We start from the raw sequence: 20,263 nt of genomic DNA, 5'->3' as shown, positions 1-20,263 counted from the left end.
TTTGCATCTCTCTGATTATAAGAGATTTAGAGCACTTCTTCATGTGCTTGTTAATAGTTTTGATTTCTTTATCTGAGAACTGCCTATCCATGTCCCTTGCCCATTTATCAATTGGAGAATGGCTTGATTTTCTGTACAATTGATTTAGCTCTTTATAAATATGAGTAATTAAACCTTTGTCAGAGGTTTCTATGAAGATTTTTTCCCAATTTGTTGTTTCCCTTCTGATTTTAGTTACATTGGTTTTGTTTGTACAAAGCTTTTTAATTTGATGTAGTCAAAATTATTTATTTTACATTTTGTGATTCTTTCTATGTCTTGCTTGGTTTTAAAGTCTTTCCCCTCCCAAAGGTCTGACATGTATACTATTCTGTGTTTACCCAATTTACTTATGGTTTCCTTCTTTATGTTTAAGTCACTCACCCATTTTGAATTTATCTTGGTGTAGGGTGTGAGGTGTTGATCTATTCCTAGTCTCTCCCACACTGTCTTCCAATTTTCCCAACAGTTTTTATTGAATAGTGGATTTTTGTCCCAAAAGCTGGGTTTTGTCCCAAAAGCTTTGGGTTTATCGTATACTGTCTTGCTGAGGTCGCTTTCCCCCAGGCTATTCCACTGATCTTCCTTTCTGTTTCTTAGCCAGTACCAAATTGTTTTGATGACTGCTGCTTTGTAATATAGTTTAAGGTCAGGGACTGCAAGGCCCCCATCATATGTGTTTTTTTTCATTATTTCCCTGGATATCCTTGATCTTTTGTTCTTCCAAATGAACTTTGTTATGGTTTTTTCTAAATCGGTGAAGAAGTATTTTGGTAGTTCAATGGGTATGGCACTAAATAGATAAATAAGTTTGGGTAGGATGGTCATTTTTATTATATTGGCTCGTCCTATCCATGAGCAGTTAATGTTTTTCCATTTGCTCAAGTCTAGTTTTAGTTGTGTGGCGAGTGTTTTGTAGTTGTGTTCATATAGTTCCTGTGTTTGTCTTGGGAGGTAGATTCCTAGGTATTTTATTTTGTCTAAGGTGATTTTGAATGGGATTTCTCTTTCTAGTTCTTGCTGCTGAGCTGTATTGGAGATATATAGAAAAGCTGATGATTTATGTGAGTTTATTTTGTATCCTGCAACTTTGCTAAAGTTGTTGATTATTTCAATTAGCTTTTTGGTTGAATCTCTAGGATTCTATAAGTAGACCATCATGTCATCTGCAAAGAGTGATAACTTGGTCTCCTCCTTGCCTATTTTGATGCCTTCAATTCCTTTATCTTCTCTAATTGCTACTGCTAGTGTTTCTAGTACAATGTCAAATAGTAGAGGTGATAATGGGCATCCTTGTTTCACTCCTGATCTTATTGGGAATGCGTCTAGTTTATCCCCATTGCAGATGATATTAGCTGATGATTTTAGATATATACTGTTTATTATTTTTAGGAATGACCCTTCTATTCCTATGCTTTCTAGTGTTTTTAATAGGAATGGGTGTTGTATTTTCTCAAATGCTTTTTCTGCGTCTATTGAGATAGTCATGTGGTTCTTGCTAGTTTGCTTGTTGATGTGGTCAATTATGTGGATGGTTTTCCTAATGTTGAACCAGCCCTGCATCCCTGGTATAAATCCTACTTGGTCATGGTGAATGATCCTTCTGATCATTTGCTGGAGTCTTTTTGCTAGTATCCTATTTAAGATTTTTGCATCTATATTCATTAGGGAGATTGGTCTATAGTTTTCTTTCTCTATTTTTGACCTGCCTGGTTTTGGAATTAGTACCATGTTTGTGTCGTAAAAGGAGTTTAGTAGAACTCCCTCTTTGCTTATTATGTCAAATAGTTTGTATAGTATTGGGATTAACTGTTCTCTGAATGTTTGATAGAATTCACTGGTGAATCCATCAGGCCCTGGGGATTTTTTCTTAGGAAATTCTTTGATGGCTTGTTGGATTTCATTTTCTGATATGGGATTATTTAAGAATTCTATTTCTTCTTCTGTTAGTCTAGGCAGTTTGTATTTTTGTATATATTCATCCATTTCTCCTAAATTGGTGTATTTATTGCCATATAATTGGGCAAAGTAATTTCTAATGATTGCCTTAATTTCATCTTCATCGGAGGTGCTGTCCCCCTTTTCATCTTTAATGCTGTTAATTTGCTTTTCTTCCTTCCTTTTTTTAATTAGATTGACCAGTACTTTGTCTATTTTGTTTGTTTTTTCAAAGTACCAGCTTCTTGTCTTATTTATTAAATCAATAGTTCTATCACTTTCGATTTTATTAATTTCTCCCTTAATTTTTAGGATTTCTAGTTTGGTTTTCTGCTGGGGGGTTTTAATTTGATCGCTTTCGAGTTTTTTCATTTGCATTTCCAATTGATTGATCTCTGCTCTCCCTTGTTTGTTAATATAAGCATTCAGGGATATGAATTTACCTCTGATTACCGCTTTGGCTGCATCCCAAAAGGTTTGAAAGGATGTCTCGCCATTGTCATTTTCCTCGATGAAATTATTAATTGTTTCTATGATTTCTTCTTTAACTAAACAGTTTTGGAGTATCATATTGACTAATTTCCAATTGGTTTTAGATTTGGTTTTCCATGTACCAATTCTAATCATTATTTTTATTGCCTTGTGATCTGAGAAGGCTGCATTCATTATTTCTGCTTTTCTGCATTTGTGTGCTATGTTTCTGTGACCTAATGTATGGTCAATTTTTGTGAATGTGCCATGTGGTGCTGAGAAGAAGGTGTATTCCTTTTTATCCCTATTTATTTTTCTCCATATGTCTATTAATTCTAATTTTTCTAAGATTTCATTCACTTCTTTTACCTCTTTCTTATTTATTTTTTGATTTGATTTATCTAAATTTGATAATGGTTGGTTTAAGTCTCCCACTAATATGGTTTTACTGTCTATTTCTTCCGTCAATTCTCCTAGTTTCTCCATTAGAAATTTGGGTGCTATATTATTTGGTGCATACATGTTGATTAATGATATTTCCTCATTGTCTAGAGTCCCTTTTAACAAAATATAATTACCTTCCCTATCCCTTTTGATCAGGTCTATTTTTGCTTTGGCTTTATCAGATATCATGATTACCACTCCTGCCTTCTTTCTATCAGTTGAGGCCCAGAAGGTCTTACTCCATCCTTTAATTCTGACCTTGTGGGTGTCAACCCTCCTCATGTGTGTTTCTTGAAGACAACATATGGTAGGGTTTTGGATTCTAATCCATTCTGCTATTTGTCTACGTTTTATGGGTGAGTTCATCCCATTCACGTTCAAAGTTATGATTGTCATTTGTGGACTCCCTGGCATTTTGATATCCTTCCCTAATTCTAACCTTTTCTTCTTCGGCTCCAGCTTTTAGTCCAGTGATTTACTTTGAATCAGTCCCCCTTGTCCCCTCCCTTGATGTTTCCCTTTTTAGTCCCTCCCTTTTTGTTCCCTTCCCCTCCCCCCTCTCTTTCCCTCCCTTTTTGTTCTCTCTCTCCCCCTCCCCCCTTGGTTTTCCCTTCTCCCTACCCTTGTTGGGTAAGATAGAATTCAAAATCCCAATGGATCTGGATGTTTTTCCCTCTCAGAGTTGATTTCCCTGTGATTATGGTTTAAGTAAAAAACCCCCTCTCTTCCTCTCCTTCTTATAGGAGTTTTCTTCCCCTCCCCTTCCCATGTGAATCTTTGTGTGAGAAAGATTATTCTATTTGGTCTTTCTTTACCCCCTATTTATACATTACATTTCCCCCACATATTAGTATACATAGATTGATATAAATGTAGTCCTTATAGAAGAGAGTTTGAGTAAAAGAAGAAGATAACATTTTTCTCCTTTCCTTAATATTTACCTTTTCAGGTATTCCTTGCTCTTTGATTTTCGGTATCAAACTTTCCACAGAGCTCTGATCTTTTCTTTGCAAAAAGTTGGAAGTCTTCTATTTTGTTGAATGCCCATACTTTCCCTTGGAAGTATATAGTCAGTTTTGCTGGGTAGCTGATTCTTGGTTGGAGACCCAGCTCTCTTGCCTTTCTGAAGATCATGTTCCATGCCTTAGGATCATTCAGAGTAGAACTTGCAAGGTCTTGTGTGACCCTGATTGGCATTCCTTTATATCTAAATTGTCTTTTTCTGGCTTCCTGTAGGATTTTTTCTTTTGTTTGAGAGCTTTGGAATTTGGCAATTACATTCCTGGGAGTTGTCTTTTGGGGGTTTAGTGTAGAAAGTGTTCTGTGAGCTCTGTCAGTGGCTGTATTGCCCCCTTGTTCTAGAATCTCTGGGTAATTTTCTTTGATTATATCTTGTATCACCATGTTGAGTTTGCTGTTTATTTCTGACTTTTATGGAAGTCCAATTATTCTTAAGTTATGTCTTCTCCCTCTATTTTCCAGATCTGTTACCTTGTCGGTGAGATATTTTATGTTCTCTTCTAATTTCTTGGTATTTTGGCTTTGCTTTATTAATTCTTGCTCTTTTACACGATCGTTGTCTTCCAGCTGCCTGATTCTGGCCTTTAAAGCCTGGTTTTCCTTTTCAGTTTCATCATACCGGTTTTGTAGATGCGTGAATTTCTTTTGCATTATTTCCCACTTTTCCTCCCAGAAGGCTTCCATCTTTTTGGTCATTTCTGATTCAAATTCTTCATGTGTTTGTGGAGAGTTTCCATTTCCTTTGGAAGGTTTTGGAGCATTTTCTTGTATATCATCTTCTATCTCCTCTGTATTTTGTATTTTGGCTCCATAGAATGTGTCCAAAGTCGCCCCTTTCTTCTTATTTTTCTTGGTATTTTGGGGCTTCTGTGCTTCTGTGGAGTTTGCCATCTCTGAATGTGGAGGATTAGCTTTTCTTATCTCTGTCTGGTGTTCAAAGGCTTTAGTCCTGGGCAGATTGTCAGTTCTATGAGCTTTCCGTGGGTTAAATTGAGTATGACTTCCAGCAATGACTTTCACTAGAACTGGAATGGAAAGGTCGGACCAGGAGGCCATACTCTCCCCCGGCTCTCTGGGTCGGATTGCTTTCTAGAAGTTGCCTTCAGAATAGCTGGCTATGAGGCTGTTTCGTTGGCCCTGAGGGTTGCTGTTGTTTCAGAGGAGCCTGCTCTCTGCGGGGGGATGGGCTGTGGCTTCCCCGAGTTCCGAGGGCAGTGACTTTCACTGAGACTTGGATAGCAGGATCCAGGCCTTGAGGCTGTCTTGCCCGCCCTGAGGGTTGCTGTTGTTTTTTCAGAAGACCCTGCTCTCTGCAGGGGGGGGGGGAGCTCCGAGGGCAGTGACTTTCACTGAGACTCGGATAGAAGGCCCTGAGGGTTGTTGTTGTTCCGAGGACCCTGCTCTCTGAGCGGGGTGGGGCTGCGGCTTCCTGGAGCCTTGGACTCTGCGCTCCTACCCCTTAGGTCCGAGTGATCTCGGGTTCTGGCTTTTGAGGGGTGCCGTACCTTTTGATCCAGGTCCAGGTCCAGGAGGAGGATTCCCAGGGTCTGTGCTGTTGATCGTTTTGAATTTCGGCGCCTTAGGAGCTTATAGTTTGAGATCGGTTGGGAAGGGTTTTCCGGAGATCTGAACTTTAGCTTTCTCTAAGCCGCCATCTTGACCGGAAGTCCCAACAGCTGTCTCTCTTGAGCCTGCATTAACTGGCTCCAGCACAGCTCTTATAATAGAGGGAGAATGAATTAGATGGTCTAATAACTAAATAATCTGTGGGTTAGTAGAAAGAGAGCTAGTCTTACCTGGAAACTCAGTTTTAAATCTTGGTTCTGACACATATTGGCTTTATGACTGGATAAATTACTTAAACTCTTAGTAGCACCTGGAAACTCTTTGGAGCTATTGGTTATCTTCAACAATGGAAAGCATTTCCATATTTGAAGCTTTTGATGATTTTTTTGAAAACCACTATTAGAGCTGGAAAGATCTTTGAATTATTTTGTGTTGGCCTTAGTAAAATATTTTTGTTTAAATTAGGTTAAAAAGAATATTCCTACAAAGGAAATAAAGTTCATATCAGCGGAGAGCCCTAAGGATGACAGTCAGTATTCAGATATCTCCTGTTCATTTCAAGTAACAACACAACTTGAATATGAATTGAAGAAAGGACAAGCTCTTATCACCTTTGAAGATGAAGAAGGTATCATTAATATTTTTAAAGAAAGCATGAAAATCAGTCAGTCAACAAGCATTTATTAAGCAGTATGTGCCAGCTGGGCAAAAATACAATCCCAGCATTCAAGGTGTAAAATTCTAATGGAGTAATCAATGTGTAAAAAATTATGTACATGCAAGATGTTTGTAGAGTAGATGGAGGGTAACTTCTAAGGGAAGATGCTGGAGGGGGGAGATGGGGTTTGAAAAACAAAGGCATTCCAGTAGATCCCTCACATGCCTAGTCTAGACATAAACTATTGTTGTTCCCTTAGCCCAGCCCTGCATCCTTCCTAGAAGAAGATACTAATAATGTTGGCCAAGGCAGTGGTAGCTATAAGAGTAGAGGATGAAATATGTAGTGTTAAATGCATGTAACATGTACTGTTACATGGAATGTAGCAGTAGCTGGGAGAGGAGAATAGAGAACAGAGAAGACCTATTCAAGTCAAGCAGGTTGTGTAGTAGGTAGAGCATTGGATTGGAGTCACAAAGAATTCAAATTCTACCTCAGAACCTTACAAACTGGGTGACCCTGAATAGGTCATTTATTTCAACCAGCCTCAGTTTCCTCATGTCTAAAGTGGGGATAATTATAGCTTCTATCCAACAGAGTTGTTATGAAGATCAAATGAGATAATATATCTCATATTATAAAAGCAATTCAAAGTAAAAGCAATTCAAAAACTTTAAAACAATATATAAATGCTATTAATAATTGTAATTATTATTTTGGGACATTAGAGAAGTTCTGAGCTGAAAAACGTAGGGGTTGGCTGGGATTATTAGAGTCAGGTACTTAATCAACTGCCAGCAATGGCCACTCTACTCCACTGACTCCACCCTGAAGTCCCACTCCTCTGGGACTATTGTCTAAGTTCAAACACAGCCAAACAGGATATGGCTCTGGATAGTCAGTAGTCACATAAAGTGGGAAAAAAAGGAGTCCCTACCCAACTGCAATAAAATACCAGATGTTTTAAGAGAACATGTATTATAAGAGTCTGACTTCACTACATTTTCACTTTTGTTGTCTTCCCTAGAGAAAAACAAATTGGAAATCCAAGTTATATTGACCAGAACATTGAGATTTAGGTGTTTGTTGCCTCTCATATTACTTTCCCTCCCATGAAGTTGTAATATGGAAAACTAGTTTAGACTGCTTTGAATTCTCCCTTCATGAGTTATGTTGCAAGGAGTTAATTTGCTTCCTTAAATTCTAAATATAAACATGGCCCCTAGACTTAAAACATGAATTAATAGTAGGTAAAGCTGGGCATTCTTTAAGATTCAGGCATCTACCTATATAGCTTTTTGATGCTAATTCATCAATACAAAGTATTAGTTTTGGTAAGTTTATTGAATTAATCATCATTAATTTTTAATAAATTAGTTAATATAAAATTCCTACTGTTCATTTGAAAACAGCCAAATGTTAGCTTTATTATTCAGAGAATTAATTTTCTTCAGAAGCAACAGGATGGAGCAGTGGATAGAGCCTGTCACCTGGGAATTTAGCCCCAGCCTCTTGCACTTCTTCAGTGTACACTTGGGCAAGTTACTTAACTAAACTGGGGTTAATATATCGCCTACCTCATAGAGTTCTTGAGAGGATATTTGTAATGCACTTAGCACATTGACTAATATATAGAAGACATTTAATACTTGCTTATTCCCTTTCCTTTCTCCCCTCAAACTCATTTGAAGAAAAAAATCGAGGGGTAGGTAAGCTCTAAGGAGATGGGAAATATATCCCTAATTTAGCTATGTTTAAAAATAAAGTTAAATTAAACTAAGCAGTGTTGTAGCTACCACCTTAGTACATATTATGAGACTTAGTAGGGATGGGGAATTTCTCTATATAAACACCATTGATTCTGTAGTAGAGAAGTATTCACATAAATTTATTTGGAAGATGAATTGCGGCCACTTATAGGAAGTCTTGCTTTCAAGCTCAAGGTCAGACACTTTATTATCTTTTTTTTTACATTTACTCCTAATGATGCTTATAGGCCAGTTAGAGGCATTTTAAAACAAAGGACTTAATTACATCCTTCAACCTAGAGTGTATTTTGTGAATTATGCCTAAAATAAAAATGTAATAATTTAAAAGAATTGTAAGTGTTATTAACCATAAAAATTTCCTCAGATCTCTCAAGTAGAAAGAATTTCTACATTTTGCTCAGCTAGTGGAAATAATGTTGTATTGTTGGAAACAATGAAGAGCGTGTGACAGCTTAGTAATGAACAGATGGGTTTTTGAAGTCCTTCCAAACTTGTTAATTAAAAAAAACAACATAAATAAGCGATTTGAACTTGATGGGAATTTTCTAAATGTAATCCTAAAAGTATCTTAAAGGGAAATACATCCTAATCTAGTGTTAAAGTTTTTTAACTTGGGAAATTTTGGCTTAATCAGAGAGAAAAGAAATTATTACGAATCATATGAAAGCCAAATCACTAATAACAAGAGAAATAGAAATCAAAACAGTTTGAAGCTTTACTTCCTACACAGCAAATTTGTAAAGATGACAAAAGATGGGAATAGTTATTTTGGAGTTAAGTATAGACAGACAAGTTCACTAATACATAGTTACTGAATCTATGAATTAATATATCCATTCTGGAAAGCAATTGAAATTCATTAAAGGGACTAAAATGTCTATACCCATTGGCCAAGAAAGTTCACTGCTACTGAGTAACATTGACTAAAAAAAGGCTATCTATATAAAACAACCTTTATCATAATAACGAAGAACTAGAAATTAGGGAAAATTAGGTGATGTTAAAACAAAAGATAATAAAAACCTTTTAAAAAAGTAAAAACTGTATAACTCAGTAGAATTTTTGTCAGCTCCAGGAGGGGAGAGGGAAGAAGGATGGGAAAAATCATCAATCATGTAACAATGGTAAAATATTCTAATAATAAAATTTGAAAATAATAAAAAAAATTTAGAAACCTTTGAAACAAAACCAAAAAATTATGAGATCTCAGAATATATGTTTAGAATTGGAAGATTTTCAGAAGTCATGTCCATTTTACAGAGGAAGAAAATGAGGTGAAAAGAGGTGAATTGACTTGTTACACAGGTAAATAAGGGGCAGAGACAGGATTTGAACATGAGTCTTCTGACTCTAAATCCATAGCTTTTAGATATTTCTTATATCAAAATCATACCAAAGCTTTGAAATTGAGGGATTTAATGTTTTCCAAATTTCCTTTCAGTTGCCCAGAATGTGATAAAAAGAGGAAAACATCTTGTGACATTTGGCAGTGAGGAAATGAAATTGATGGCCAAACCTGTCCCACTAAAAACAGGTTTAAGTCTTCAGGTAAATGGATAATTACTGTTTCTAAGAAATCTGTGAATCCCAGGAATATTTTCTATCTAACATTGTATATAAATTAAAATGCAAAAATGGGAGGTTAAGTGGATGAATAGTCTCTGAGATTCCATTAATTTCTAAGTCTCTGAAATATGACCGTTATTCATTTTATCAAGAAACTTCATGACTCCTGAATGCCTATAGGATAAAATATAAATCTTTCTTTTGGACATTTAAAGTGTTTCACAATATGGATCCAGCCTATACTTTCAGGCTAACACATTATTAAAAAACCTGTGTAACAAAGGCATGGCAGGCACCCCAATTCTTCCCTTTTTGGGCTGATGATGGCTTACTCACCTAATCTACTCATCGTGGCAAGCTAAGAGACTTTTCCAGAAAGGAGTGAGCACAAGGCTAATTCTTAGGGCTATGTTATGAGGAAGTTCTAAGTCTATTCACAGCTATAGCTTGAAGCCTCCATGAGGTTATTTCCCATTTGAACTAATCAGCCAAGATGAAATCATTAACTTTTTAAAAAACCTTTAGGTTATGTAAAAACCAAAGATAGGGGGCAACTGGGTGGCTCAGTGGATTGAAAGCCAGGCCTAGAGACAGGAGGTCCTGGGTTCAAAAGTGGCCCCAGACACTTCCTAGCTGTGTGACCCTGGGCAAGTCACTTAATGCCCATTGCCTAGTCCTGTACTGCTCTTCTTTCTTGGAGCCAATACTTAGTATTCATTCTGAGGTGGAAGGTAAGGTAATAATCTATTTTAAAAATGAAATATATATATAATTATATGTACATATACATAGAAATAAAACAAAATATAGGATGTAAATATATGTAAATAAAATATAAATGTGTTACAAAATATAAATATACCATATGTTATAATATGAAATATTGTACATCATGTAATTATAGAATACAAATATATAATATAAAGTGTAAATATATCTCACAATTACATAAAACAAATAAAAAATAAATTTATAAGAAATAATAACATCTATTTTAAAATAAAACATTCCTCCTTTTTTTACAACAAAATTAATTTTTAGTTAAAAGAAATGTTACAAACAAAAGTGCAAAATAAATTTCCATAATTAAATCCACACAAAAGGGAACATGTATACTTTACATAAAAGCTAGTAAATATTACATGACACTGTCAAGGATCTAAAACATTCCTTCTACTGTGTATTGGTTCTAAGACAAAAGAGTGGTAAAAGCTAGCCTAGGATCTCCCAGCTAGGAAGTATCTGAGTCCAGATTTGAACCCAGGACTTTTGGTCTTTTAGGCCTGGTTTGCAATCCACTGAGCTACCTAGCAGCCCCTGACCGTGAACTCTTAATAAGGAAATGTTTATTAAATATAAGAAGGCAAAAACAATAATAATCGCAATATAACAATTTACATATGTATACTCTTACCAATGTATAATGTCCTTTAGAAATGGTGGGAACAAACATGAAGACCTAGCATGGAAGTTCAAGAGTAGAGAAACCTTTGCACTCAACAGAACCTCCTAATTCTAGACTTGAATCATAAATATCCTTAATTCCTGTCTCTTCTGCACCTCTCCCCTTTCTTTTTTTTTTAATTGAAAATTTTTATTTAATTAATTATTTTAGAATATTTTTCCATGGTTACATAATTCATGTTCTTTTCCTCCCTTCCTTCCTGCCTCTCCCCCACCTGATGCACAATTCCACTGGGTTTTACATGTGTTATTGATCAAGACCTATTTCCATATTATTGATATTTGCACTAGGGTGATAGTTTAGAGTCTACATCTCTATCATGTCCCCATCAACACATGTGATCAAGCAGTTGTTTTTCTTCTGCATTTCTACTCCCACAGTTCTTTCTCTGGATGTGGATAGTGTTCTTTCTCATAAGTCCCTCAGAATTGTCCTGCATTATTGCATTGTTGCTAGGCATTGCTGCTAAGAAAGAAGTCCATTACATTCGATTGTACCACAGTGTATCACTCTCTGTGTACATTATTCTCCTGGTTCTATTCCTTTCACTCTGCATCAATTCCTGGAGGTCGTTCCAGTTCACACTGAATTCCTCCAGTTCATTATTCCTTTGAGCACAATAATATTCCATCCCCAACAGATACCATAATTTGTTCAGCCATTCTCCAATCGAAGGACACCCCCTCATTGTCCAGTTTTTTGCCACCACAAAGAATGTGGCTATGAATATTTTTGTACAAGATTTTTTTCCTTATGATCTCTTTGGGGTATAAACCCAGCAGTGAGAAAGCATTCCACTTTTACTTTTTTTTTTTTACTGTTTGCTGAACAATGATGAAACAGTGTTTTATACTTTTTTAATGAAAACAAAAGTCCTCATTCTGTGGTCTGCAGAAGTTTTTTCTTTGACATCTCTGAGGCAGTGCTAACTTTCTTGGAAACAATTCCCCTAAGTTTGGAAACCAATATTATTCAGGTAGGCTCTCTGAGCTCAGGGATGTTTCTCCTTCTTGAGATGTTGGGAGAAAGAAGAACAAGGGAGACATCTCTGAGTGGTTCCCTTCCTTTCAAGTCGGAAGTGGTAATAAGAAAGCGAGACAGCCTAACCTTTTGTGTTCCAATTCAACTTTTCAAACAGCAGAGGATTCTCCTTCCCTCTAATCAGTTCTTTTGAACATAGGTGCTTTTCTCCAATCAGAACACCTCCTAGTAGCACCTGCAAGCACCCATCCATCTTCCTTCATTCAGGTGTTTTGGGCTATATTAGCTGGCAGCAAGTTCTCTTCTCTTCTTTCTCCTCTGCTCTGTGTAAGGCAATTCTACTTGTTTTTTTTTTCCTTTCTCTTGTGAAAGCTGTCCTTTCCTTCCTTGTAGCTTGACTTCTTCTGTCTTCTCTGCTTTTTTGATCTGACTCAGTTGCTGACTGACTAGTAGCAATTCCTTGTGTTAAGTAACTACTTTACATTGAGAAGCCAAAATGAACATTTCAGCCATCTATTCCACAGACCAGGAATGTACACTTGTCCCATAGTTAGAAAAAAAAATTAGTTATCAGTTTCCCAGCTATCAACCCTAAAGTTTATACAATAATCACATATATAGAAATGAACTGCTTGGAATGAAGATGTTTTGCCCATTTTTGCCATCAGTGAGTTCCCCTTTTCTCTGAGGGATTGATTTCTTGAAGTCCTTTCACAACTGTCTTTGTTTCTGCTTGGAACACTGAGGAACTGCTTTTGTTAATGTTTTTAGACAAATGTTCTCTGTCTCCCTGCTATTTTCAATAAATAAAAATGGCCAGGGGCAGGTAGGTAGCTTAGTGGAGAGAGAGCCAGGCCTGAAGATGGGAGGTAATGGGTTCAAATGTGACCTTAGACACATCCTAGTTGTGTGATCCTGGGCAACTCATTTAACACCAGTTGCTTAACCCTTACTGTTCTTCTTCCTGGACCTAATACATAGTATTGATTGTAAAGGTTTTTAATAAAATAAAAATGGCCAAAGAGGAGAGGGACATCACCTTACAATGCACTCTAAATTCTAGTGAAACTGCCCAATTTTCTGTTGCTCACATGTGGAATTCCATTTCCCTCCCTTTATCTTTTTTACATGAGCTGCTCTCAATGACTAGAAATTACTTTACCTCTCAGAATTCCCTTTTCCTTTCAAGGCTAAGTTCAGGTACCCACTACTTTTGGAGGCCTTTCCTGATTCTCCTAGCTGTCATTCTTCTCTCCATTACCATGTTGCATTTGCTTCCCTCTGCCTGAAGTAGCTTTGTATTTATTTTGAATATATCCTTTTCTTAGTTATTTTTGCACATATTATATTCCTCTATTGTTCTGGAAGGGAAAGCTGTCTCCCTTTTATTGCTGTGTTACTAGCACCCAGAATGTAGTAGATGCCTAATGAATGCTGATTGGTTGATTGATTGAAACAATTTCCACCTCCAGGTTCATTCAAAGATTTCTAAGAAAAAGATTGATGTTGCCGGAATACCTAATGAATTACCTGAAGAACAGATGAGAGACAAATTAGCTCTGAGCTTCAGTAAATCCCAGAATGGGGGTGGAGAAGTAGAACATGTGGAGTATAGTGTAAATACCCAAAGAGCGGTTATTACATTTCTTAAAAATGGAGGTATGTATGGTTGCACACATTGGAAAGTTCGTAGTGATTGTTACTCTTTCAGGATGCCTTGGGCTTTGAAAAAAATTCCCTGTTATTTCTTAACTTTAAGCTTTATTCATCTCATAGTGAAGCCAGCTTGGTATCATGCAGAAAGGACTAGTCTTGACATCAGAAAGATCTTGTCCTCTTAATACAGACTAGCTGTATGTATGTGATTATGGGAGTTATGTAACAACTCAGTGCCCCCAGAGAGCTTTCAAAGGGGAGGGATTATGGGAGATTCAATCTGTACATGTATGTAGAGTTGACTAACAAGCTTGAAATTATAAGTAAGCCCACAAAAATGTCTTTTAAAATTGCCCTCTTTAGCATAATAATAGGATGGTAAGATGGAAATTGTACTTCAATTTGGAGGGTCCAGATTGAAATCCTGGCTCTGACTCTTACTTACTGTGCGAAATTTCAAAATTGTTGGGCTCTTCATCTTCCAGATGAGGGGGTTGCATTGGATGACTTTAAGAGATTAGCCCAGACATGATCAGAGTGGTATAAAACAGAGAGTAATTGTTTTTAATAGCACTGTACATTGACTACACAAATCTGTTAGGTCAGTACCCAATCTGGATCAGTTTTACTTTAACAGTCTTTATAAATGTGAAAGAAATGACTAGTTCAGTGGAGTGCCTTAGTGAATTCAATAGCTGACTCATCTCGTTTTCAATTATGATTCTGGAAGAGTCTCTACACAGATTGTCCAGTCCAAGGATTCATATTTAGATTTTTACAAAATTGGGCATCCTATAAAAATATTTTTAAATGGTATGCAAATGAATGTGAAGAACAGATGGAGAGGCAAATGAGCGCTGAGCTTCTGAAAACCCCGGATAGGGGCAGAGAAGTAGCAGGTGGCTGATGATAAACACGTTCTCTTTCTATTTCATTCTTGACCAAGTTCCCTGTTTCTGTTAAAGTTACACTGTAGATACTGATGCAATATATAATTGTCTATACAAACTGTCTATACCATTGCACAGCATAGTCTGGACAACAGTCATTCTTTATCCAGATTCTATCCATGTGCATGGTTATACTGAACTTTTTTGCATTTCACTATAGATCTAACTGAGGATGCCCGTCAGTGCTCTTAGGGTTTAGTATAATGGCATCCACAAACAAAATCCAAAGAATTTCACTATCTTTAGAGAATTCCTTTTTAATCTGGAATCTGAACTCAATTTCCTCCATGACAGTGATAATTTTTTCTTAGGCATGTCTTCCTGTTTTATGCAAAAGTATCTTGCTAAAGCAAAGGTCTGATAGTGTCACCACCTTCAAGATTCAGCTCAAATCTTAGCTTCTTTAGGAAACCTTGCTGAGTCTCCTACCCCCATTCAGTACCTTTCCTCCAACTTGCCTTTAAGATTCTCTCTTCCTTTTATGCTGTGTATATCTAGTATGCACATTATTATTTGCATGTTGTCTTTCCCATTACAATCTGAACAGCTTGAGAGCAGAGACTATATTTTTACTTTTCTTCATATCCTGGCATTTACTTTTGTTATTACTGTCATTTAGCTATATTCTCTAGCACCCCAGTTCTGTCCCTAAGGTTTTCTTGGCAAAGATACTGGAATGGTTTGCTATTTCTTTCTTATCCAGGGTCATGCAGTTAGTAAGCATCTGAGGCTGGATTTGAACTAAGATCTTCCTGACTCCAGGCCCAGCACTCTATCCATGAAGTGACCCAATTGTCTCCAGCACATACTATGTGCTTGTATAATAATGATGGTGTGTTGATGGCTCTGCTTTTATCCATTTTCCTTTTTTTGACATTAAACATTTACTTAAATAGCATGCCTATATTTAATTCTCATTATCTTTCTAATTTGTTATTGATTTTGAACTCTGCCCTAATTAGTCAGTGGTCTAAGTGTATATAGGAATATGATTTGAAAATTACTTCCATAGATGTAGCCAGTTATTTTCTCTTTGTGAAGGTAACAAATTTCATTTTTTTGGTGATGTTTCTCAGTGCTTCTGTTTATTATTGTAAAGAAAGTGTTTAAGATATAGATAAGACTTCTACAAAATCTCTGAGACTTTGGCTTTTTCCATTTCTTCCATCAAAACCATATTAAAATTTTTTTCCCCAACTTTTGTCTTTTGTCTAATTTTGGCTAGAAAACTATATTCTGATTTAATTTGGAATTTTTTGTTGAGTTCTTTGTTGAATTGAATTTGTTGAATTTATCCTGAGTCATTTCCTGTATTAATAAGTTTTGGCCCAGAGACTACTACAGTTATCTTTATGGTGGTCCTTTTTTAAATATCTATGAGTACTGAAAAGTGATATGACTAAGTGTCTAATGGAATCATGTGTGTGTCATTGATGGACACAAGATAAAGCTACCTACACCCTTTCCTTTTCCTTTGCTTTTCCAAGAAATATTTATGAGTTATTATTTCATTTATGTTGAGAATGTCAAGAATATGATTCAGTTCTTCAAGTAGTGTCAACCTCTTTGATGGTTTCTTCAGAAGGATCTCACATTTAGTTAACTTAATGTTCATAGATAGTCTCAAAGCTTTTTAAAGACAAGCTTTCCTCTGTTTTTTGGCCATTGTGAGACAGTGCCTGCAGAAACAAAAGTTAGGAGAAGGAAGGAGATACAGAGGATGGAAATAATTTAATATTTTTCTTTGTTTTCACCTTTGTTGCCATGGCTAAGGAATTCAACAACCCAGGGTCACCTCTTAGGCCTATTCAAGGTTGTTGAACACCTGATACAGAGTAGATTCTTTTTTTTTAAACCCTTACCTTCCATCTTGGAGTCAATGCTGTGTATTGGCTCCAAGGCAGAAAAGTGGTAAGGGCTAGGCAATGGGGTCAAGTGACTTGCCCAGGCTCACACAGCTGGGAAGTATCTGAGGCCAGATTTGAACCCAGGACCTCCTGTCTCTAGGTCTAGCTCTCAATCCACTGAGCTACCCAGCTGCCTCCACAGAGTAGATTCTTGATGAATGTTTATTGAATTAAATTGAACTACCTTCCCTTTAGAATTTCAATTATGTTATCTTCTTTCTTCCTTCTCATTTGCCTTAAGTAAAACTGGTTAATTTTTAAAATTAATTTCCTATTATTATGAAGTTGAAAACCAACAAGCATGTATATTTCTTATTTAAGGAACAGAAAAAGAGAATTATATAGATTTAGCTTTCTTATAAAGGAGATATTAAACTTAACATGGATTACTTCCTGGTAAGAAAGTGATGGACTCAGGGTATAGACTAAAATAGTTTTTGGATATGGTCAATAAGGGTGGTTGTCTTGCTTGGCTTTTTCTATTTATTGCAAAAGTTTTGTTTTCTTTCTTTTTTTCCCTAATGGGAATTAGAGGAGGAAGAAAAATCTGATTTGTGTTCATTGAAAAGGAATTAATTGAATTTAAAAAAATGAATATGGTATTAAAACAGTTCTGTTTGTGTTCCCTTCTGAGATTCTTTCTACTGTCTCCCACATTTTCTTAGTGCTTCATCAATGCCCCTTTCTTTTTCTCCTTATTTTTTGTATCACTGACTTTACTCTTCACTTGTCTCTCCCCTTTCCCCAATAAATAAAAGCTCTCTGTTGTAACAAACAAATATAGCCTAGCAAAACAGATTCACACATTGTTATTCTTGGAAATTCATGTTTCCTTCTGCACCTCTCTGTGAAGACATTTCAAAATAATAGCAATAAAAGCTAAAACTTCAACTAGTAGTAGTAGTCTAAGTAACTTTGGAAGGAATAAGTTTAACATTTTTGTGTATAGAAAAGTTTTTCTTTTGGTAAACAAAAACTTTAAAAATTATTTTCTAGTTGCTGATAACATTCTCAAGCACAAGAAATATCCTCTTTTTACAAATACCAGCTGCTATCAGGTTGATGTTTCCCCACATATGGAAAAAAATGTCAAGAAGCTACAGGTAAGGATATTTTTAAAAATACCTCATTTTGAATAATCTGTTAGTAGCATTTCAAATCTTACCAACAATGAATAGTTCTTTCTGGGTGTGTTTTTGATATTTCTTTACAACTATTGGTCACCATATTATGAAATAAATTATTATTTATTATATATTATAATTTATTATTAAATATATTATTTTTCTTACCTGAATTATTCAGAAAATTATACCAATCTTCATTAAACATATGGACATAGGTTACATTTCTTAGCTTCCCTTAGGGTTGTGAACTTGGGTGAGTCATCTAACCTCAATATCAGTTTCTTTAGCTTTAAAATGAAGGGTTTATAATACTTGCCTCCCTACTTCATAATGTAGTGAGTCTCAAAAGTCATAATGGACATGAAATACCTCTTACCCATATTAAGTAGTGATTATTATAATGCAATCATTATTAATAATATTAACAAATAAATAATGATAATTATATCATCACTACAGATTAGACTTAGAAATCATCTTTCTACTAGATGTTGATTAGAATTTTTCTTAAAGCTTGACTTTTACTGGAATGAGAGAAAACTTATTTGAAGCTCAGAAATCAAATTTATATATATCATCTTATATATGAATGAAGTGTTATATAGAGGGATAGTGACTGATTTCAGCAATCCTGGTTGAGGAAACTCCTTCTCCCTATGCAGGTTGGTATCTTCTCTGCAATATACTTGTATTGAGCAGTTGTAATTTGTCAAAGGTCACATAGCTAGGATGTATCAGAGGTAGAATTTGAACCTAAGTCTTCCTGGCTGCTAGACTGTCTCTCTTTCCACTATGCCATGGTGTCTCTTTATGTTGATATTTAGGGAAAGGCATCTCTGTATAGGGTATTAGAAACCATAATTAAGATCTTTTCTGAATATGTTTTTCGGTGTATACTGGCTATTCATTTAAGATCTGTAGAGGCCATACCATTTGATGCAAAACATAATAGCAGATAGTAGAAAGGGAAAAAAACCCTGCAAAAATTTCATTATCATTTTGTTCACAGGTAATTATTTAATTTCCTTCTTAATAATAGCCATGTCGCTTTACATAATTACATGATTGTTATAAAGATTAGTGTTCATATTTATCTCATTAGAAACTAGCTTTATTTACAAGACCATATGGTCAATGTCCACTTAAAAGAATTTCATTACAGACATGAAAAATCTGCTTTTGTACTAAAAAAAGAAAGTGAACCATCATTTTTATAAAGCATATGATTCAGTCATATCTTTAGGGCATTGGTTAACTGTGGTAGGAAAACTGGATATCAAATGAGGAGATAGAAGTATTTTTCCCCCGAAAGCCTTAGCATATATAAAGGACACATAGGAGTACCTGACAGGTATTTTGCTTTTTTTTTTTTCTCCTAGGTATTTTCAGGAATTTCTAAGAGGACTGTTCTTCTGACAGGATTAAGAAATATTCAAGATGATGAAGAAAGTATAGAAGAGGACATTTTTATTCATTTTCAGAAAGGGTCAAATGGAGGAGGGGATGTAGAAGTTGTCAAATGTGCCCTCAAAAAACCTCAAATAGCATATTTTGAGGCTGATTTAGATCAGGGATGCTTAACCTGGGTACAATGAGCTTATTAAAATTTTTTTTGGATAACTATATTTGGTTTCTTTTTCAATATGAATTTTATGCATTTAAAAACATTATTATAAGAAGGGGTGCTTAGGCTATCAGACTATAAAAAAGGCATTTTGTAATCCTCTCACAAAAAAAGTTAAGAATCCTTGCTGGACACAAAATACTATGTACTATAAATACATTGTTTCAAAGTTATTTTCTTATGAATAAACTTTTGCTTTTTAATTTTTGCTTGCCCTTAAAAGCAAACATGTATTCTTTTGATTTTTTTATTTTTACTTGGTTTCAAAGATTCTGAATACTTTAGAGCTCTGATCAGTGAAATGCCAAATCATAATTCCAGAGGACTAAAGATGAAGAATGCTATCTACCACCTGTCAGAGAGGTGATGGACTCAAATAGAGAATGAGATACATTTTGGGGTAGGGCCAATGAAGGAATTTGTTTTATCCTATTATAATGCTTGATTGCACGTTTGCTATGAGTTTTTTCTAATTTTTTCTTTTTTTTTTTCCTCTCAAGTGGGGAAGGACCAGGATGGAGGGAGGGGGAAAATGCTTGGTAATTATATTTGATTTTAAAAGATGCTGATTAGAAGGTCATTATTAGCATCATTCAAATTAAATGATTAAATATTGCCTGGCATGTGGCAATATTACTTATAATGGAAGGGTAAATAAAGGTAGAATTTTAACATTTCATTATCTTTATAAAATTTTTGAATGCCTCAATTCATAGGATAATATAGAGGTACCATAAGGAATACAAAGTGGTATAAGACACAGTCCTTGCCTTTGTAGAAGTTTGTGATCTACGTGGGGGAGAATCTAAGCTTTTTTGTAGAACCTTTTGGGCAGTGTGAACAGATGCTTCAAATAATTTTAATGAAAGGTTACAATGCATGTAGGGAAGATGCCCCTTTTCAAAAAGTAGCATCTATAAGAAGTTCATCTTACAACTTTCATTCCTAATTATACAACTAACAAGAAGCTCTACACTTTGTGGAAGCATATTAAAAATTTAGTTTGTAAAATGGAAAATATTAAGAAGTACTGTTTTCTCTCATCTAAGAAGCTCTTTCTAGACTCTCAGGTGAATGATAGA

General features: G+C 35.4%; 1 protein-coding gene across 3 annotated transcripts in view; it reads left to right on the top strand.

The window, feature by feature from the left end:
• Nucleotides 1–19,408, top strand: part of NMI (N-myc and STAT interactor) — a 33,418-nt gene extending 14,010 nt beyond the window's left edge. For all 3 annotated transcript variants that reach the window (XM_007494156.3, XM_007494157.3, XM_056793831.1), the window contains exons 4-8: nucleotides 5,944–6,106; nucleotides 9,347–9,453; nucleotides 13,390–13,576; nucleotides 17,427–17,533; nucleotides 18,937–19,408. In XM_007494156.3, coding sequence (XP_007494218.2) covers nucleotides 5,944–6,106; nucleotides 9,347–9,453; nucleotides 13,390–13,576; nucleotides 17,427–17,533; nucleotides 18,937–19,152 — 780 coding nt within the window. In that variant the 3' untranslated portion in view covers nucleotides 19,153–19,408. The remainder of the gene's footprint in view (nucleotides 1–5,943; nucleotides 6,107–9,346; nucleotides 9,454–13,389; nucleotides 13,577–17,426; nucleotides 17,534–18,936) is intronic.
• The last annotated feature ends 855 nt before the right edge of the window (nucleotides 19,409–20,263 follow it).

This window comes from Monodelphis domestica, chromosome 4 (assembly GCF_027887165.1).
Source record: "Monodelphis domestica isolate mMonDom1 chromosome 4, mMonDom1.pri, whole genome shotgun sequence".
Lineage (NCBI taxonomy): Eukaryota > Metazoa > Chordata > Mammalia > Didelphimorphia > Didelphidae > Monodelphis > Monodelphis domestica.
Note: the sequence above shows the minus strand (reverse complement) of the source record. Positions and strands in the feature narration are given on the sequence as shown.